Source organism: Xenopus laevis, chromosome 4L (genome assembly GCF_017654675.1).
Source record: "Xenopus laevis strain J_2021 chromosome 4L, Xenopus_laevis_v10.1, whole genome shotgun sequence".
Lineage (NCBI taxonomy): Eukaryota > Metazoa > Chordata > Amphibia > Anura > Pipidae > Xenopus > Xenopus laevis.
The window spans coordinates 109,220,912-109,243,759 of NC_054377.1; the positions used below are offsets into that span (position 1 = coordinate 109,220,912).

The following is a 22,848-nucleotide window of genomic DNA, read 5'->3' on the forward strand; positions in this document are numbered from 1 at the left end:
ATGAGCAGTGTAAAATAGGTAATATGTTTAAATCGTGGAAAAATGATGTAAATTGCAAAAAGGCTTAGAAAAGCATTTTGAGCAATTTTACATTAATTTATAATTTGCAAATACATTTTAAAACAACATTTACATTTTGCTATATACTTATACTCAGTAGAACCCACATTTTACATTTTTAAGGGGACCAGGAAAAAAATGGTGTAATATCCAGGAAAATGTAAAATCAGGGTAATTTATTATGCATAATATATAGGTTGGACCACAAAACAACAATGTAAAATGAGGGAAAACTTAAAATGATATATATATATATATATATATATATATATATATATATATATATATATATATATATATATATATATATATATATATATAAAGTCTGTTGTGTGTATGCACTCTTACCAGCTTTTTAGTTACTTCGGGTGCGTTGGTCAAATTTCGTTATACAGCATAATAGATAGACTCGCACACCATTTTTCAGTGAATAAAACAGTTTTATTTTATTCTTGGTTGCATTTCCAACGTTTCGGCCCCCATTAGGGCCCTGATAGAGAAATTAAGGCCAAAAATAAAAAAACAAGACATATCCCAACAGTTAGTGGCCAAGCATGGGGCGGAAGCAAAGCATAGTCCAGCGGCTTTCAGGTGCATGCCCATTGAACAAGTACCAGCTAGAGTGAGAGGTGGAAATTTTGACAATAACTTACTAAGAAGAGAGGCTTTTTGGATCCATGAGCTGGATTGTGTAAGTCCTAAGGGACTAAACGGACAACTGGTGTTAAGCTGTTTTCTTACCTGACTCCTAACGCTCATATGGACACACTGAGACAGAATGATGTGATGGAGATCTATAAAGATTATGATACTAAATTGCCTTGTAGCTTTAATAGCATTTATTGTAACATTGTGAATATAATTCACAGTGAAACTAAGTATCTATCTTTTGTACAAATTTGCAGGCCTATGGAAAAAGACTTAGTCGAATGGACACTTTTGAAACACATTTATGAGCACTTCAAGCACTTGCACAGCACTGGCATCTTGTGGTGGAATATAGGTACTTCACTTTAAATATGTACAATGTTGTAAGTTTGTTCTGGAATGTCTAGCACTGTCTATGACGTCATACTTGGCGCCAATTTTAAATGGTATATAAATAGTCACTTGTAAACATGCACTGTATCCTTGATAAAGGTCCTAATGGGGGCCGAAATGTTGGAAATGCAACCAAGAATAAAATAACACTGTTTTATTCACTGAAAAATGGTGTGCGAGTCCATCTATTATGATATATATATATATATATATATATATATATATATATATATATATATATATATATATATATATATATATATATATACATATACTGTATATTCTCTGTGCTTGCTATAGCTTTCATACAGGGTTGGACTGGGCCTGGGGGACACCGGGGGAAAAAACAGTAGGTCCTGGCTCTTTTGGACCCCTTGGACCCAGACCCACTCCCTGCAATGTCACTCTCTTAGTTCCTTTCTTGACCCTGGTTGCTGCCCCGACCTCCTTAGCCGACCCTCACTGCAGACGTGTGGGAAAAGGTAAGTGCAGCTGGGTTGGTGTGGCTGGAGGGGGGGTTATGGTTGGGGGATGGTGTGGGGGCCCCTGAGAATGCAGGCCCATTGCACCCTGGGCCCTCCAGTCTGACACTGCTTTCATATAAAAGGTGCTATAATACCTGTCTGTTGAAACAAAGATAGGCTGTTGATTCTTTACATTTATGTCACAATTCGGGAGCTCTAAAGGGATCCTCCAGCCAAAAACTGATTTTTTTTGCATAATAAAAGAAAATGACATTCTAAGTAATTATTTTCAGTGGTTTTGAGGTCATGTGTAAATGTAATTGCTGTCAAACGTAGTATTTATCATTTTTTTCCTCCGCTGGCCTGGCACAGACTCTAAAATCTCTGACATATTTAATCACAGTTGACAGGAGTGCAGAGAATGTAAACCAACCAGCAGATTTTATTATATCAAAATTGTTGATAACTTCTCTGATGATTTCCTGCCTTGACCATTCCCTGTTTTATGATTATGAGATTAATTAACCCTCTGGATACCATGTTATTGGACTTTGGCCTGCTCTCTAGTGTTAAGCTTCCTCCAATGTTCCAACCTCAGCTTAAATAGCCTCGTGGCTCTGAAACCCAGTATAGGGATACTGACATTTCTAGTAAGCGCTTTGGCCTCTTGAATTGGTTACTGGTTGTTTTTTGATGTAATCTATATGTTCAGTATATACACCCCATGCAGATTGAATTGTTATGGGGATTGTACTCCAACTTTAACTAACTAGATAAATGTGAACCTTCACAGACAAAGAACCTTCACAGAACCTACAGTATATCTTTAAATCAGCCCACTGTGTTAACAAGCACAACAAAGGCAATTTCAGCAATGTTTCAACTCCCCACATTTAATTACAGTTTGTCCCCAAGGGTCATGTTTCTGCCATTCCATTTTAATTAAACATAAAATACAGATAAAGAAAAGTACACAGTTCAGATGCAAGTATTGATGTCGTTTACTACCATCACCATTTGTGCATTAAAATTTGCGATAAATATTAAATCCTCATTAAACATAAAGGCTACTGGAGCTATTTTGCAAAGAATATCACTCTGTGAAACAGCAAATTAAGAAAAGACAGAATGTCACAATGTATCCATATGTTGCAGAGCCTCAGTAAGGATCATGGTTCAGTCGTGTCCTGCAGAATTGATTTCATGTCCAGTTGCCACTGTCTGTATGGTCTGTGTTTGGAATAGGCCCTTAATAGGCCTGACCTAGAAATCAGGCACGTGTTCTTTTCTTCGACAATTCCTCTAGGAAGAATAAAACATATTAATCAGCAATGTTTTTCATTCTAACACTAGTTCAGAACTTGGGCGAATGGTACATAAGTAGTGACAAGTGAATCTTAAGCGTTTTGCTTCGCTGAAAAATTAATGAAATTCCAGGAAAATTAGAGAAACAGCTTTAACACGGCCTTCAATTTTGTTTGTGGGTCAAATATTTTTTTGCCACGAATCTGACTTTTGACACACAACAAAATCTTTTTGACACACAATGCATTTGACTGAAACTAAATTATAGTCTATGGGTGTTTTGTTTGTGGCACACTTGTTCAGCTTGGCAGCAACCAATAAAACATTTTTCCTTAATTTCAAGCTTTGTTGACTGTGTTAAGTGAATTTGCCAACTGCCATGTTTCACTTTGTATTGCATTGGATTTGCGTTGCATTGGAGTCAATGGGAAGACCAATTCACATGCTGTACACATGCCCTGCATTTTTAGGGAACCTCCTATCCGCTAGGCTATTATTTTCAAAATAAAAAAGGCTCCAATTTTGACAGTTTTTTAAAAACATGTCTGTGATTTTTGACATTACCTCTGTTCCACAGGTAATGGTATCTACTACTACTTTGTAAAACAAGAATACATATTGCCGGCAGGAAGGCATTTGAGGGAGATTAGTCACCAGCCATCCCCCTTAATAAACAGTTTAGTTGCACATCTCTACAAGACAGAACTTTATTTGCATTAGTAGCCACAGAATGACACTGCCCAGAATTCGACAATTTGCTATATACAAAAATCCCCAGATCCTTCTCGGAAACCCCCAACACACTGTAATTTATAGTGATGGGCGAATTTGCGCCGTTTCGATTCACCGAAAACAGCAAAAAATTTGCAAAACTGCGCCAGCATCTCCGTTTTTTCGAACAAAAAATTTTGACGCCAGCGAATTTTTGGGGCGAATTTTTTCGCTGGCGGCGAATCGCGCAAATTCGCCGCAAAATCGCGCTTGGCGAATAAATACGACCATCACTAGTAATTTAGTGTATAACTCGCATTTATATTATTTCTACCATAGTGCATTATCTTGCATTTAGCAACACTGAACCTCATTTTCCAGTTTGGTGCCCAGTTTTCCAATTTAGTCAAATCAGACTGCAAGGTGACAGCATCATGCATGAAACTTATAGTTCTGCATAATTTTGTATCATCAGCAAAAATAGAAACAGTACTTTCAATGCTCATCTCCAGGTAATAAACAAGTTGAAAAGCAAAGGACCAAGTACAGACCCCTGCGATACTCCACTAACACCACTGATCCAATCAGAAAATGTTCCATTTACCACCACTTTTTGTAATCTATCCTTCAGCCAGTTCTCTATCCTAATGAATATACTAATGAATCACTCAATGTTTATTAGAATTAATAAATACAAAAATATAGCTACTTTCAAAATGAAGCGCTAAGAGTGAAAGAAAAAAAGGTCCTTCCCTGCAGAGCTGTAGAATGGCTAGAACATGGTTAAATGGCTCATAGTAAACAGTCTTCCTAGTGCAGTTTTATAGAAAGTGGAAGAGAAACGATGTAAATGCATGACAGAAAGCTAAAGGAATATTACTCACATGATTCAGTGCATCTTGGATAGGTAATTTGTGTATTTGCGCACAGTCCCACAGTGCCAGTAGTGCCTGTGAAACCAGCTTTACATTTAAAGTGGATAAGTTCACCATCTTCAAAATAGACTGAATCTTCATCCTTTGAATCAAGTTCCAACTCATTTTCATCCAGTTCTTCTTGAGATATTCGGCAACGGTCTGCAATAGCAAAAGAATTTAGAGAAAATAAATAGAAAAATACACAAATAAAACACTGCACTGAGACCCATATCCTTTTAGTGTATATATTACACGTCTAACAGCTTCTACTTGATTTTTACATTTATACTGAGTTCAATAATAGAGTATATAATAAATATCTAACATTTTGAATACAGCATGTTGGCTAATTTAAACCATAATGCCCTAACATCTGGGCATATATATCCCATCTCAGGGATTTGTTTTGATAGACCAGCTGGGGCACAGTTGATTTGTCCAAACTGAAAATATGCCTATGCATGTTGCTTGTGGGAGCATATAACAACATTAGACACAAATATTTGGATTTTTCTCCTTTCCATTGTGTTTATGGTCTCCATTCCCCAGACCTTCCATCTGTCCCCATCAGGGTTGCTGTTCCTGATTTTGAATCCTTAGTCTGGCATTTTAAGGACATCTGGTTTTGTGCACATCAGTGTCTGTCCATGTCTTCTGCCTGTGAGAATACTTCTGCTGACAAGCACCATCATACAGTATTTTGTGGATTTCTATAAACCTTTAACAGCCTTGTCACCAAGTTTGGATCTTAGTTCATTGACTTTTTTTTACCATTGAGGCTATTGTTAATCCTGTCAAATTGGAGCTTTCTTTTGAATGGCTTTTGTATGGACTATTTTGGTCTTGCTTTGGTTCTCTTGGAAGGCCATGAGGACTCTTAGGTGCAAGATATTGTCAATGCTCAAAGATCCAGAAGGTTAGTTCAAAATCTTGGATGGATAATAATTGTGGAAGGGTGCCAGCGATAATCATGCTCCAGGTTTGGCCAAATGTTTTCATACATGGATATGTATCTTTTTTCAACCTCATTCTACTGTGCATCTGTGTCAGTATTGTTTAGATAGAGTATGACACTGTCAGGTATTGTTAGCTCTTCCCCATGTGTGGAGGCCTACCATTTTGTACGATTTTAAAATTTGGTTCAATGTGCAACAACTTAGTACCAGCTAAAAAAATCACCTATGAAAGATTGGCCTTTTTTATACATTAGTTTCTGTATATATCTGACCCTAAATATATCATCAATGTGTGTGCAACAGACAGTAAGCAATCAACTTAATATGTGACTTGAAGTTGTTATTTCTTTTCATTTTGCTAACTGCTACAAGGAAAGCAATTTTTCTTTTTTGGTTAAAAACAGAACAACCTAATTGATCTTTTATTTTATTCTATTTAAGTAATTTATGTTTCCAAGAAGCAATTCGATTTCAGCAGTAAATAAAATAGACTCCTTTTTTGGACATTTGGAGCATAATTATAAATAATATGGACTCAAGAGAAAGGGAAAAATCTATCAAATTCTCTAGCATAATTTAAAGGAAAGACAATCAGAAGAGATAGTCTCTGTTTAATAATATATTTAATTAGCTTATTAAAAGATGCAATTCCTACATTTCAATGCTATTTCCACTGAGCCAATCTCTGTTTTGACTCATACTGGTTGTTTTCTGCGATTTTTTGTCATTTATTAAATTATTTTTTCTTACATTCATGTATAATCTTGAGAAAGAAAGAGTATGCATTTTTTCAATTTTTGGCATTGATTATGCCATTGTTTATGGAAAAATTCAATACAATTTTTTGAAAAAAATCTATATATAAATTTTTATTTAACATGTTTGAATGTGATTTGATTTTGAATGTGATTTGAATTACTCACTCATACTCACTTAAAGAATAACACCTTGGATAGTTAACATTTCCATTATCACATATGGCGTTAAGCTGTTTTTGTGGAGGCAAAACATAGCTAGTCTTGCATTTAAAGTGGAATTGTGTGCCATGTGTATATTCCTTATTTGTATCCTTGGGTCGGAGCAATTCTATATTATTTTCTTTAACATCATTTATGGAGATAGTACATGAACCTGTAAAAATAGAACAAAGTTTATACTTAAATCAAAGATTAAACCCTTTACAATTTGCATAGTTCATTCCAATACAAAAAGAAACAATAAAGTGTAATAGCTGAGCTATATTGTGATAGCACATTTGCATTAAGGAGTTTCTTTTGTGGCCATGGAAATAAGGTATTTTTTCAAGAAGACCTAATTGTTAACAGTCAATTATTTTGGTACTCAGAAATGTTGCAGCCCCACTTTATAAGAGCCCTTGGTATAAACAATTACAGTTGATGATATTCACTTGGCATTGATGGAACATGTGGTCTTATTAATTTTCTTTTTAAAATGCATATGTTAAATGCTTCCCAGTTATAGTTAATGGGAACACTGTGCTTATAGTGCACATGAAACAAGTTTTCTTTTTTTAACAATTCTTTTTATTAGCAACAGAAAGATAAAGCTACATAGCATATTTGCTATGGAAACATTTGTTGTCAGGTTGCCATGTTTGAATGAAAGTATATCAAGCAAAATAAGAAAAAAAGAAAAAAACAACAGTGGTGCCTTCAGCAGTGGTGTCACAAAAGGGCAGAGTATTACAAGTAAAGAAAGTTGAGGAGTCTATATAATACATCCCAACAGAAATCATTGTACAGTACCAAATGGGGGGGGGGCACAGTTATTTTCACCAATTACCTAGGGTGATGCCACTTCTGGGTCCAGTTCCCAGACTTTATTAAACTTCTCTAGGCACCACCTTTTCATATATGTGATCTTATAAAAAGGTATGAACTGTTCCCATGAACGCATAATTTGTCCACCTCTAGATTTCCAGTGCATCGCTATAATTTTTTTTACATGCACAGTATGGAAATTAACATCTGCTGGGCTTGTAATGGTAGTATTTCTTCAACCAGACTGAGCAGTAGAATTCTAGATTTCATCTGTAATGGAATGTCTGTTTTAACTTGAATCAAGTGTTTTTTTTTATGAAAATTGTATTTAATTCCAGGGATCATCTGAACAGTTTGTTACATAGGTTTACTGACCCTAAATATTGCTTTCCTTAATAAGCCCAAGGAGGCTGAACATTCCTATACATAAATGTATGTTTCATTTTACATAGCACTGTATATACTGTACACAGAGCAGAAGTGATGGGGATCAGAACATAAATAGATACAAAAATACAGGTACATTCAAAATTAGGTGCCAACTATTAAAAAACAAAAGGAAAAAGGCCCCTGCCCCATAGAGCTTTCAGCATAGAATGGCTAGAACATAGCTGAAGGGTTCATGGTAAGCCCTAGTGCAGTATTATGGAAAGTGGAAGTGAAACTATATAAACGTACAACAGAGGGTCAAAAGGATTCTACTTACGTGGTTCAGTGCATCTTGGATAGGTTATTCGTTTTTTTGCACAGAGTCCCACAGTGCCAGTAGTAGAAATCAAACCAGCTTTACATTTAAATTTGATAAGTTCACCATCTTCAAAATAAACCAAATCTTCATCCTTTGAATCAAGTTCCAACTCATTTTCATCCAGTTGTTCTTGAAATATTCGGCAACTGTCTGCAATAGCAAAACTTAAAGTTAGAGCAAATATATACTCAACCATATAAAATTCATATTGTGTATATAAGTAGTGTCTTATAGCTACTAAAATAATGTTTACAGTATAGGTTTCTGAAGCTGGCAGAGATGCTGAGAAGTCATAGTGCAGACAAAATTACAAGCTTACATAAACCAAATAACACCTTAAACAAAATGGACAGATGTCTTTTTTAAAACCTCAACTACTTGTCCACTATGTAGGTAATAAAATAAAATACATTATTGCAAAATTTTTCCCAAGTACAGAACCATCTAACCCTGTAAGATTTTAAAATAAACATGTAGCTCCATTGGTTAAATCTGCCAGCCAATTTTTCAACATATATTGCTCTACCTTTTTCCTTGGGGGTACTTTTAGTTTGCCTAGGAAAACTGTACCGTATATTGTTTTATATTGCTATAAATTGTCATATAAAATAGGCTCCCAAATGCAATAAATATGTAAAATAATATTTTTCATACTATAGACACATATATCAAAAACACAATTTAATGTGTGAAAATAATTTGCAAAGTCCTGTGTCCCCTGAAGATGGCAATATGAAATATCTATAGTTTTTATGGAGAATTCTGACTTGTATAGGTCTAAAAAAAGAAACACACTACCAAATTTTTAAAAGGCATTGCTCCAGCAATAGGCATATTATAGACTACAGGGCCAACATTCCAGTAGCAGTAGGTTTACCCCAGGCATCCATACATTTTTGGCATATATATATATATATATATATATATATATATATATATATATATATATATATATATATATATATATATACACACATACATATATATATATATATAAAGCACTGCGTATCTTGACAGCGCTAGATAAATAAATGATGATGATTATGATATATATATATATATTTTTTTTTAGTTACAATTTTGGGGGATTCTTTTTTTAATCAGCTCAAAGGTTGCATTTCACAGCATATTATATTTCTTATCATTAGATAAAATGTCATAATTTTCACTGCGAGGGGTCTACTGAACAGTTTAGTACAATTTGTACAGTTAGGTGGCCATATAGAGATTCCAAAAGAAAAACGGTGCATAAAAATTATCATGGTGGTCACTTTAGCTACTATAAATATTTAGGGGGGTTTACTTTGAAAGCAGCAAGTAAGTTGCAGGTAAAACTTAGTCCCTTTGTAAAATGTATAATGAAGCAATAGAATTCTTAATGAATCAGATAAAATTGAGCATAGGACTGGCCAGATATGGGATGACTTTGACGTAGTTGGCCAGCTTAAATATATTGCAATATATGGACAAACAATCCCTGTTTTGATTAAAGGGTAAGGCATTTTTCAGTAGCAGTATGCACAAATGTCGCTGTCTTAAATATATTGATAATGGGTTGAGTGCAGAGGACTCTTGTATTTGTCTATATGCAAAGCAATACTAAACTTAGTGATTTTATAAAATTTCAAAGCTTGCATTTTCCAGCAACATATGCCCCACATATCCCAATGTTTCAACATAAAACAACAAATATGAATGCCAGGGGTAAACTGAGTAATTTGATGTTAAGTATGCATAGGATTATGCACAGAGTGGATGTAAAGTGAATGATTGAGTCACTCTCCTTTAATGTTGTATGTTCTTAAAAGGATAATGTAAGCAAGATGGACATTGATGGTTATTTTTCAAAGCTTACAAAATTTTGTAACCTCCAAAATGAAATATTGCAGATGAAAATTTTATGGTAAATAACCCAGAACAGCACAAAAAGTCTTGTGAAATAACTTTGTCAAAATTGCAGCAATAAAACCACCACCAGATTGGCCAGTCTTTTGATTCATCTGTTTCAGTAAATATCTGCCCCTGAAGATGTCATTAATGTGTGTACAATGAACACTAAGTAATCACTTGAGTATTGTGGAATATGCATGAGTGACAGTTAAAAGGGGCACATTTACTAAGAGTCGAATTTAAAAAACTGCAAAGTTTTTGAATTTGAAAATTCACTTTGACCCTTAGTAAATGGGCCCCTTAGTGTTAGCTATTGAATAGAACAACTTGACACACATTTAAAGGTGGTTCACCTTTAAGTTAACTTTTAGTATGTTATAGAGGGGTCAGTTCTAAGCAACTTTTCAATTTGTTTTCATTATTTTTTTTATATAGTTTTTGAATTATTTGCCTTCTTCCTTGGATTCTTACTAGCCTTCAAATGGGGATCACTTACAAATGTTCTATAAAGCTAAAATATTGTTTTTATAAAAATTATTATTGCAAGTTTTTATTACTCATCTTCCTCTTCAGACCCTGTCCTATTCATAATCCAATCTCTTATTCAAATTAATTAGCGGTGGAAATTTTGACCCTGGCAACCAGATGAAACTCAAAACTGGATGTATAGGCAATTTGTATCAATATGTCGGAGTAATTGTAATTTATTTTCTATATGATCATTTATGGATATTTTACATGAATGTGTCAAAACAAAAATGTTTAAGTTTGAAGCACCTAATGATCCTGTAGATAAGAAGGGTACAGTTTGTACAGTTTGTCAAATGCAGAATAAAAAGTGAGAAAACTCAAAAACACAAATAATAAAAAATGAAAACCAATTGCAAATAGTCTCTGACCATCACTCTCTACATCAACGTTAACTTAAAAGTGAACAACACCTTTAAAAATTTTATTTCTGTATTTTGTTAACAATTGGATTAAGATGCAATGTTTTGCATCAGATTGAATCATCATACATATCACACTCACTTAAAGAGTAACATCTTGGATAATCAATATTTCCATTATCACATATGGCGGTACGCAGTTTTTGTGGCGGCAAAACATAATTACTTTCACATTTAAAATGGAATTGAGTGCCATGTGGATATTTTTTATTTGCACCAATAGGTCGGAGTAATTCTAATTTATTTTCTCCAAGATCGTTTATGGATATTGTACATGAACCTGTAAAAACAAAAATGTTTACATTTGAAGCATGTCAAGATAGTGTAGAAAAGAAGGGTACAGTTTGCACAGTTTATGCCAAATGACAAAAAGATAAAAAAGCATTATAGCTGGGCTATATTGTGATATAATTTGCCAATTTGCCATTTATTAGAGGGGTGGTTCACCTTTAAGATAATTTTTAAGCAACTTTTCAATTTGTCTTCATGATTTACTTTTTATAGTTTTTTTAATTATTTGCCTTCTTCTCGCTCTTTCCAGCTTTCAGGGAGTCACTGGCCCCATTCTAAAAACAAATGCTCTGTAAGGCTACAAATGTATTGCTATTACTACTTTTTATTACTAATCTTTCCATTCTGGCTTCTCCTATTCATATATCGGTCTCTCAGTCAAATCTGTGCATGGTTGCTAGGGTAATTTGGGCCCTAGCAACCAGATTGCTGAAATTGCTGGAAAGCTGCTGAATAAATAGATAAATAACTCCATAATCACAGTAATTAAAAATGAAAAACAATTGCAAATTGTCTCGGAATATCATGTTCTACATCATATTACAAGTTGATTTAATGGTGAACAGCCCCTTTAAGAAGACCTAATTGGTTAATAGTCCAGTATCTGGGTGATAAGCTATGATGCAGGCCCACTTTATATGAGCCCTTGATATAAGTAATGAAACTTTTTAATATTCGTCTGAGCCTGATGGAACATTGCATAACACCTTTTTAAAGATAGAGTACCTCTACCCTGTTAATAACAGAAAGCGCGCACCGCTACCCACATAGAATTAGCTGCAAATGTGTATTTTTTGGAAAAAACAGGCACACTGATTGATGTGATATCTTTATGTATAAAGATACAACTCAGTGAACTGGCATAGAGTGGGCAAAGAACAATACTTCCTTATTAATACTAATCTGTTACATTACAACAAATAATCTCTTAAATGTGGGTATACAGTACTATTGTTTTTCTTAGCAGAAAGAAAATGTTTTTGGGCTTTAGCTGGTGGGCCCTTTTTGTTGGTTTTGGTAAGGCATTACTTCTTACAACAAAAGACATACAGTATTTAATTTGTGACATTACAAACAAGACCATATCACACTTACTTCCTGTAGAACACTGTGGATACTTAAAGTTCCCATTTGTACAGATTCCCATCAAAGGAGCATTTTGTTCAGAGCTATACCCAGGCTTGCATTGAATATTTAATGTGTCACCAAGTATATAAATTCCATCTAGATCAGTAGCTGATTCCAATTTTAAATTATAAGTTTCAAGCTCTTGTAGGGAAACTAGGCATTGTCCTGCCAAAGGAAAATAAAAATAAAAAACACAAGTCTTATATAAAGCTTTATTAAGCATTTTATGGAATAAAATAATCAAAAAGGTACTTACTAACACATCTTGGTACATTTATCCAAGTAGAGTTATCACATGTAATGAAAGGGCGTCCACCTGGTGCATATCCCTCACTGCACTCCACTTTCAAAGAGGTACCCGAAGAGAAGCTTTTGCCATCTTGTGGTACAATTATAATGTTGCCATTTGTTATTGTAACTGGAGAAGTGCAGTTACCTAGCACACAAAAAGGTAAATATCAACATGTATTTTGTTAGCATCTGTGAGCAAATTCTGTTCAGTGACAATTTCAACATTTGGGAATTAGCAGATTTGTGTTTCACCTGCATCTATTGGCACCACTCTAATTTGTGTAGCTCACCAGTGGGCTTGACCCATACCTAGGGACCGTTAGGGTTAATTCCCCTACGGTCTGAAACCACATTGTGGAAATCCCCTGCCTGTGAGCTACAGGTTCAACCTAGAGTACTGGGAGGGGCAGGAGCCTTGTCCCTATGCAGTGTATCTGGCAGATACCAGAGGATGTCACAAGGTGTCGCTGCTGCACAATGCAGAGCCATGTGCACACACTGCTATTCCTAGTTTCACTTTGACGCAGAATGGAGTGACTGTCTGCTGGGGTGCTGCAGGGCAGACCTTAGGCTATGGCACAAGACTGCTATGCCCTGTGGTGGCTCAAGGATAATGGGACCCTGATATTTGTGAGAGATGCTGCCCAGAATGAGAGAGAGATTCCTGGAGATGGATGCCAGTCAGATGGGCTTTGCTGTGCTCACACTGTGAATAGTGTTGGGAGCAATGTCCTAAAGATTTGAGCAAGTTATGTGCTCAGCTAGGAGAGCTTGGAGTCTCTGAGGATTTCATCACACTGTTCCAGCTCTGTGTGAGCCCCCAGGTGAGTTTGCCTGTGGGAGAGTAGAGAGAGAAAGGATCCAGCGTGTCACCTGTTTGGGAACAGACTTTGTTGCTGTGCCTGCCTCGTGGGAGCAAATTACCTCTGTCCAGCCGGAGAGGTATTTGGGCAGGTAGCGCTACCTGGGGAAAGTAATTCTCTTTGGGGAAAAGGAACTGAGACTCCTTGTCTGTCAGGAGTGGAGTGTGGGACTTTGCCTGGCAAGGAGATGCCAGGATTGGACTGCAAAAGGTTCCCCAGGGTGGTGGGCCATTGTTATTTGAATGCATATTTAATCTACACTTTCTCTTTATTATAAAGTTTATATTTGTTATACAGCACTGTGTGTGTTTGAATGTTTTCCTAATGGAGCCACCCGCAGGTGTATTCCCGGATTACATTAGGTGGAGGCACTGCCATGAGTAATTCCCAGTACCCTTTCACCTTGCAAAGGGGGCTCAGGACTTGGGATATGGTAAGAATGTACAACCTTGGCACCAGGGGGTTCGCCAAGAGGGTGTTCCACTTGCTTTATACTGGGTTTCAAATCATTTTTAACATACGGACATACCTTTCTCCTTTCCTACTAGTCTTATCCCTCCAAAACAAGGAGCTTTTAGATTTTGTTTTGTCTTTTCTTTTAATGGAACAGTTCAGTGTAAAAATAAAAACTGGGTAAATAGGCTGTGCAAAATAAAAATGGTTTATATATAGTTAGCCAAAAATGTAATCAATATAGGCTGGAGTGAGTGAATCCAACTTCCTTCTTTTCAGCTCTCTAACTCTAAGTTAGTTAGCAACTTTAAGGGGGGCAACATGTGACATAACTGTTCAGTGAGTTTGCAATTGATTCTCAGCATGCAGGTCAGATTCAAAACAAACAGTTGACCCATGTGGCTCCCCCTAAAGTCTCTGATTACTGTCTGGTGACCAACCAGGCGAAACAAAGAGAGCTACAAAGAAGGAAGTAATGTTGTGACTATTATATTAGACATCCAGTCACTACAGCCTTTATAGGTAACATTTTTGACTAATTAACTATATTAGAAACATGTTTTATTTTGCACAGCATATCTGTTTACCACATTTTTAATTTTATACTGAACAATTCCTTTAACACTGATCAACAGAAATAGTGTCATGTCAAGGTGAAAGTGATTAAATTAATTAACAAGGTTAGGGCCCATTAAAAGGGTGAGTTCACCTTCAAATGAACATTTATGGTGTTATTTATTAAACCTCTAATTTTTCTGGTCAGGTTTTTTGGGGCAAAAAAAAATTTGGGTTTTCTCTCGATTTTTTCAAGTTTCGTACCTATCTGATAAAATTGAGGTATTTATAAATAAGGCAAAATCGGGCATGGGAGTTTGGTCAAGCTTTTTTTTTATAGCAGTTTACAATAAAAACTCCCTTACTGTAGTAAAATTGAAAAGTGATATTCTAGGAAAACTATTTTCTTTTCTAATCTGCAGCCTAACATATAAAATGTTGTCTGGTTGGCCCACTATATGGCAATTAAATACTGAGGCTAGATTTGGATTTTTATTTAATATTATTATGAGATAGCATTTTTTATTTATTTATTGTTGAAATGAAAGCATGCTTGAAGAAGAAACATACAAAATTGTTGGCTTTCAGATGATGATAACCTGAGTACATAGTGAACTGGCTTTAAAGACTTACCAGCATTGCTACAGTTTGGATACTTTATTTCTCTTTTAATGCATTCTCGAGTCAGTGTATCTTTTGGAATCCATCCTTCTTTACACAGAAAAGTAACTGTTTTACCATCTTCAATTTCAGTGCTTCCATTTACAAATATATTATTTTCATCCATAGTCGTAAGTGATAATAAACAAGACCCTAAAAATACAATTATTTTTCTAATGAGAACAAGTGATTTTTTTTAATGCTAAAAGGTACACACAACTAAAATATTGGACTATTCACTGGATTCACAGTAATCCATAATGTTTGTGATTATTCTCTCTGTTTACTGGTCACAGAAGCCCCTTCCTCTGTAGCTGCATTTTTACACTCTCCATTATTTTTTTTCCATTTAATTCAGTTCACATAAATGTTTAAATATTCTATAATTTCTCTGTGTGCCATTTGCAGTAAGGGAAAAGCTAACCTTATATCAGCGTTTGGAGAACTGGAACTCTTTTGTAAGTTTTGATCTAAAGCCAGGTGGCAACCACAGCTTAGCCAAACAGTGATTGTGATAGAATTTGTCCCATTGTGAAATGGAAGAGTCAACCAACTTGTAACATAATATATGAACTAAAATGTTTGTCTCTATGCCAGAATGTCATAAATATGTTTGCAACCGCTGTGGGAATTCTTATCTAGAAAGAGAGCATTACAAAACATGGTTTGCAGGACGTTTTTAAGACCAATGTTTTTGGGCATTTTATGTTGGTAATAAAATTTGTATTACATTCATTTTATGTATAGGGGTGGTTTTCCTGCTAATGCTACACATGGAGCTAAAGGTAACAGTAATACCAAAAACTGAAAGTTTATTAAAGTAATTAAAATATAATGTACTATTGCTCTGCACTGGCAAAACTGGCATGTATAAACTACTATAGTTTATATAAACAAGCTGCTGTGTAGCCATGGGGGCAGCCATTCAAGCTGGAAAAAAGCACATAGCAGATAACAGATAAAACACTATTGTGTTAGACAGGACTTATCTGTTATGTGCTATATAACCTGTGCCTTTTCTCCTTTTTTTTTCCATCTTGAATGTTTGCTCCCATGGCTACAAAGCAGCTTATTTCTATAAACTATTGTAGCCTTTTGTAAAACAAAGACACAACTTTTACAGTGTGCACATGTGGTGAGAGACACCGTAGGAAGGAGGTCCCTGCCCCATAGAGCTTACAGTTTAAGTGGACATCATATTTTGGGGGGTGTGGCCATAAAATGGGCATGGTCAAATTGTTTTACAGCACTGCACTCAGCAGAACTTTTTGTCCCTCAGTCTATTTTTTAAATGCTGGGAGGTATATACATATCTGGGGGTTCCTCGATTCTGATGTATTAGAATTATCTGGGGGTACCTGGATGCTGTTCACCATTGTACATATCTGGGGGTTCCTGAATGCTGCACAGTTGCGCAAAGCACAGTGTTGGTCTGGGTGTCCAAGTCCAGGTACCATAGCCTTAATGGCTCGCCAACCTCGCCCATATTATGAACTCTCCCTTCGGCAGTGTGAACTCACTCCCTCTGGCAGTGCACTTGCTCTCTCTTCTCCCAGGCCTGCAGATTTCAACCAACATTTGGAGGCCTGCAGATCCCAGTCAGCAGGTAAGGAGGAAGACATTAGTCTTGGGTTGCAAATTCCTGCCCCACTAGATACCTTCTCTTTCCACCTGGGCCCGCAGTGGAGTGTGGCGACCTGCAGACCCCGACCAGCAGAGAGGAAGGAAGTCCTGGGGTTTTCTCCCAGTGCCCCTGGCCCAGTCCTACTTTGGTTAAGCATTTCTTACATGGATTAATTCCCTCCCAGGACTGGAACTAGGGGAAGGCAGAAGAGGCACGAGCCTAGAGCGCAAAGGTAGAGGGGCTCCAGGCACTTACCTCTTCTGACGCCTTCCCCTAGTTCCAAAGCAGTGGCAGAAGTTTTTTCTTCTTGCAGCTGCTCACCGATACATACAGTATCTGCGTCCTCTGCGTATGGGCCGCGCATTCGCACTTGCGCATCCTCGCTGCATGCGCAAACGGTGGGGGGCGGTGTGGTCATCGGGTTGTCTAGGGCACCCGGCCGACTTGGCCAGGCACTGTTCCCTCCAATTAAAAGAACATTATAACCCTTTGTTTAACATAAGTTAAATGAAATGGTTTGTGCTGAACATACATTTTGCCTATTGTTTTAATATTAATGTATTAAAATTGTATATATACAGTATATATATATATATATATTATATATATATATATACTGTATATATATATATATATATATATATATATATATATATATATACCAAGCAAGAGAAGGATCCGCACTCTCAGGTCTTAGATACTGAATAAAAAGTTTTATTAAAACATGCGAGTCTGACGTTTCGGCCTCCTCCGAGGCCTTTCTCAAAGTGTCTAATTGTTTGTGAGAATGCCATAAATACAAGAATTGGCGGGAATCTAGACAAATGGGAACTGACGTATTGATTACATCACCAGAACATCACTGCCAATTTAAATATCACTAATAACATCTCAAAAAATATATTAAAAAGTACATAGCACGAATATAAATAGCATTTTGTTAATAATCTCTATGTTAGGAAAATATATTACTTCAACTGTTAAAATCACCATGTAATGTAACATTGTTTCAATATACTACTCTTACTGTCACTTATCACTACATTTGTCACAGTTTTAAACGATGTTACAAAAAGTTTTCACAAAAAATGAGCACAGTTGACAGGCCTGCTCTGAAGATCTATCCATCCTATATGTTCAGTATAAAAACTACCACTCATTGTACCCCTAGGAAATCATGAAATAATGAAATAGGGCCCTGCTAATGTATAGAAAATATCACATATAATATAACCACTTGTGTGCCTCCCTGCTATGTGTCATGAACCTATTATCCGGTGTGGCAGCATCCATAGTAAATCTCGCACCCTTTCAACTATCTGAACACCCCCATTTAAGACTATTCCTACTCATCATAATATTAACGGGCCAAAAAACGTGTAGTGTGCGCAAAGAACAATGTGTCATATTGTGTGTAACAATTAACCTTAAACATACCCAGTATTCAGTGCAACCATATTCACCTAAAGGGTTCCCAATATTAATGTATCACACTAACGTGAGTGTAGAGGAATTTTGAATCACTAATTTACATACTTTAACACTTGGTGAATTTCTATGGCATAACATATTAACGTGATTCAGATATTCAACTAGTGTTCATGTGGCCAACTCAGGATAAACCCTATTATTTAAAAAAAGCCCAAAACCACAAAAAACTAAATGTATATAAAAAATATAAATAGAAAAAAATACATATATATATGAAAGTAAAAAAATTATATAATTAAAGTTATATAAAGTATGACCAAGTCCCGGTCTCACGCACAGTAAACAGTTCCAGCCGTATCTCTAGTAGTTGTAGTATCAAATTATCTGTTTAAATCGGTAATCAGTGTTGCTGGGAGGTGTATAAAGATATATTGTCACCCATATCTATGCATTAACTGTACAGCCAGTCCGCGGGGTAGTTGGAAATAACATGCGCATATCCCCATGACTTGCACACGCTGGGTAATAAAATAAACTGGAAGCGACCCATAAGCGATCAAGTTGTGTAGTATACAGATAAACACTGCATCGATGTTGCAACTTCCAGTGTGGAACGGTGTTCACTTACGCCAAATGCAATCAGACATAGAAAGGAGATGAATTGATCTTACAGATAAACGAAGCAATGGTATAAGAATAAATATGCGCACCGTATCAATCAAACGGCAGCCGAAGTTGTATAGCACACAGCGCCTCCAGACCCAGGTGATGTTAGCGGGTGAGTCCGCCCTTCACAAGCCGTCCAGGTGTTCAAGGCAATCATATAAGAAGTGTACAGACCGGGCTGATACCAACAGGTATATCGTAAGTAGAAGCTTTCTGATAATACAGATACATTTTCTCATAGCTGGTATTTCATTATTTCCTAGGGATACAATGAGTGGTAGTTTTTATACTGAACATATAGGATGGATAGATCTTCAGAGCAGGCCTGTCAACTGTGCTCATTTTTTGTGAAAACTTTTTGTAACATCGTTTAAAACTGTGACAAATGTAGTGATAAGTGACAGTAAGAGTAGTATATTGAAACAATGTTACATTACATGGTGATTTTAACAGTTGAAGTAATATATTTTCCTAACATAGAGATTATTAACAAAATGCTATTTATATTCGTGCTATGCACTTTTTAATATATTTTTTGAGATGTTATTAGTGATATTTAAATTGGCAGTGATGTTCTGGTGATATAATCAATACGTCAGTTCCCATTTGTCTAGATTCCCGCCAATTCTTGTATTTATGGCATTCTCACAAACAATTAGACACTTTGAGAAAGGCCTCGGAGGAGGCCGAAACGTCAGACTCGCATGTTTTAATAAAACTTTTTATTCAGTATCTAAGACCTGAGAGTGCGGATCCTTCTCTTGCTTGGTATATATATATATTTCGATACTGCACCCAGGCGATTCAAACCTCTTATCGAGAGTGCTGGCTACCTCGTGGACTATATATATATATATATATATATATATATATATATATAGATACTAAATTGTGAAGAACTATAGGTTCCATGCAGGATGTTGCCACTTTGCAGAGTGATTTGTCTAAATTGGAAAACTGGGCAGCAAACTGGAAAATGAGGTTCAATGTTGATAAATGCAAGGTTATGCACTTTGGCAAAAATAATATAAATGCAAGTTATACACTAAATGGCAGTGTTTTGGGAGTTTCCTTAAATGAGAAGGATCTAGGGGTCTTTGTAGATAACAAGTTGTCTAATTCTGGGCAGTGTCATTCTGTGGCTACTAAAGCAAATAAAGTTCTGTCTTGCATAAAAAAGGGCATTAACTCAAGGGATGAAAACATAATTATGCCTCTTTATAGGTCCCTGGTAAGGCCTCATCTGGAGTATGCAGTTCAGTTTTGGACTCCAGTCCTTAAGAGGGATATAAATGAGCTGGAGGGAGTGCAGAGACTAAGTGCAACTAAACTGGTTAGAGGGATGGAAGACTTAAATTATGAAGGTAGACTGTCAAGGTTGGGGTTGTTTTCTCTGGAAAAAAGGCGCTTGCGAGGGGACATGATTACACTTTACAAGTACAATAGAGGACATTATAGACAAATATCAGGGGGCCTTTTTACCCATAAAGTGGATCACCATACCAGAGGCCACCCCTTTAGACTAGAAGAAAAGAACTTTCATTTGAAGCGACGTAGGGGGTTCTTCACAGTCAGGACAGTGAGGTTGTGGAATGCACTGCCGGGTGATGTTGTGATGGCTGATTCTGTTAATGCCTTTATGATGATTTCTTGGACAGACATAATATCAAAGGCTATTGTGATACTAAACTCTATAGTTAGTATAGGTATGGGTATATAGAATTTATGTGACCATATGGAGGGGTGTGTGTATGGATGCTGGGTTTTCATTTGGAGGGGTTGAACTTGATGGACTTTGTCTTTTTTCAACCCAATTTAACTATGTAACTAACTAACTATGTAACACACACACGTATATATATTTATATAAACATGGAGGAGAACACCCTAAAATTAAAAAAGGTAAATTAAGTGACGTTGTACCACACTCAACGTGAATGCTTGTGAAAAAAATCAAGATTTTTTTTCAATAAATATTGATTTTTTTTTACAAGTATTCCCATTGAGTGTGGTACTATGCCACTTTATTTACCTATTTAAGTGTGTGTGTAATGCCCCTAAATAGAGAGATTCACGTTTTGCTTCAATTAATTTGACATTTGTCTTGTTTTTTTATTAATCTTTGATGCAGTTCGCTTTTAATCCTGACTTAGCTTGCCAAATTGATTTTTAACATTGTGAATGGTCTTTCCCAGTTAATATGGTGATGAGATATATACACCTGACAATAAAATGTATTACTCACCTATTTTAGTACACTTAGGATAGGGAAGGACACTTCTGTTGCACTGTATTCTTAACAACTTCTCATCAGATATTTCATAGCCATTCAAGCATACAAATCCAATCCACTCATTATGGCGGATGTACAGTTTTTTACCAGGCATCCATTTCAATTGAATATTGTTTGCTGTCATGTCTCTTTCTAATGCAGTACAGGGCTCTGAGATACAGAGGACATAAATTAAAATTACAGATGAAAAACAAAGGTAGCAAGTGATTAAAGAATTAGAGTAGTTTAAGCCCCTGAGCTAATCATTCTGTCAGTCTCCATTTCAGGGGAGCATGGTCTGGCTTCAGGAATGTACTCATTTTTTTGCTCCCATGGCCCACTATTCTGTTCTGCATTAATAGCAATGTGAAGGCAGCAATGAAAGCAGCAGCCACAAAGTATAACATGCTAACTTATTTTCTGTTTTTTTTTTAAATTAAATTGAACTTTGTGACTGGCAGTTATTGGTCATCTTGAGTGTGGTAGGTCCCTTTCTGTGATTCTGGCAAGGATGGTTAGAACGTACCCACCACTCATTAGAAACATGGACAGGGACCAGACCAGATCTATAGGGAGCTCCAATAAAGGGGCTATTTTCAAAATTAATGATATTTTTAGTTTGAAGTGAAACCAACAACATATATTATTCATTATTGCCTACAATATTAGGGGGTTTTACTGTACCTTATCCTATGTGTTGTCTTTAAAAAGTAACCCCTGCTGATGCAAGGATAGAAATTACAAAACTTCCTGTCTCTGTGGGAAAAATAGTAACTTCCAGGGCTTTATAAGAAAAGTCAAAGGAGGTTTTATTTCCCTCTGGGATCTACATGGAACCTTTAAAAGCAGCTATTCAGACTGTATTATTCCTTAACCTGGATAACATTAAGGGGCATGTTTATTATGCTGTGTAAAATGAAATTTGCCGAAAAAATGGTGTAAAAAGCTGTGTAAAATAATTGGTAAATTTATCAGTGTGTGTGTAATTTTACACCATGCAAACGCCAGGTATGCTGTCATTATTTCACAATACTTCCGGCGGAAGCAAGTGTATAAAAATGATACATCGTTTTTTATGGTGTTTTTTTACTCAGCGAAACACAGCATAATACCCACTTTGTTCCAGTAATCCCTTATTGGAACAAAGTGGGTATTATGCTGTGTTTCGCTGAGTAAAAAAACACCATAAAAAACGATGTATCATTTACCAATTAGACAAGACAAGCAGCCCAACAGGAGGTTAGTGAGTTAGTATTTAGGTTCTTAACAAGTAAATGTCTGGCATCCTAGCATGAAATCCTCAGTGATAAGATTTTCCTGCAGAGAAGATCCCCATTTTACAAGCAGTGTCCATCAACAGAGCTATTTGGTTGGGAATAGTGATGGGCGAATCTGTGCCGCTTTGCTTCGCTGGAAAAATGTGAGTTTACAGCGAAATTCACAAATGCATTGAAGTCAATTGGCATCAAAATTATTTTGACACGCGTCAATTTTGACGTGAGCAACAATTTTTATACACGCGACTATTTGGTCCAAATGCATTAAAGTCAATGGGCGAATAATTTTGACGTGCGACAATTTTTCTGCGTGCCACAATTTTGACTTGTATAAATTAAATTAAATCGCTTCAGCAAAATGCGGAAATTCACTGCAAATTTGTGTCTGCCGAATTTATTCACCCACCACTAGGTGAGATCATTGAGCCCTACTTATACTCTTTCTGCTTTCTTTCTACAGTTTTATGATCATTTTGCCTAAATAATTATTTTATTGTAGTGAAACTTTATTACA

The 22,848-nt window shown here is 36.0% G+C and overlaps 1 protein-coding gene across 4 annotated transcripts in view; it reads right to left on the reverse strand.

Annotated features, from left to right (window-relative positions):
• Positions 1-2,438: 2,438 nt before the first annotated feature.
• Positions 2,439-22,848, reverse strand: part of f13b.L (1.L) — a 37,150-nt gene continuing 16,740 nt past the window's right edge. For 2 of the 4 annotated variants that reach the window (XM_018258717.2, XM_018258715.2), the window contains 9 exons: positions 21,031-21,228; positions 15,038-15,217; positions 12,499-12,678; positions 12,210-12,407; positions 10,906-11,103; positions 7,942-8,133; positions 6,388-6,585; positions 4,466-4,657; positions 2,439-2,867 (listed from right to left, as the gene is read on the reverse strand). In XM_018258717.2, coding sequence (XP_018114206.1) covers positions 2,866-2,867; positions 4,466-4,657; positions 6,388-6,585; positions 7,942-8,133; positions 10,906-11,103; positions 12,210-12,407; positions 12,499-12,678; positions 15,038-15,217; positions 21,031-21,228 — 1,538 coding nt within the window. In that variant the 3' untranslated portion in view covers positions 2,439-2,865. The remainder of the gene's footprint in view (positions 2,868-4,465; positions 4,658-6,387; positions 6,586-7,941; positions 8,134-10,905; positions 11,104-12,209; positions 12,408-12,498; positions 12,679-15,037; positions 15,218-21,030; positions 21,229-22,848) is intronic. The other 2 variants (XM_041590629.1, XM_041590628.1) reach the window with 2 other exon arrangements.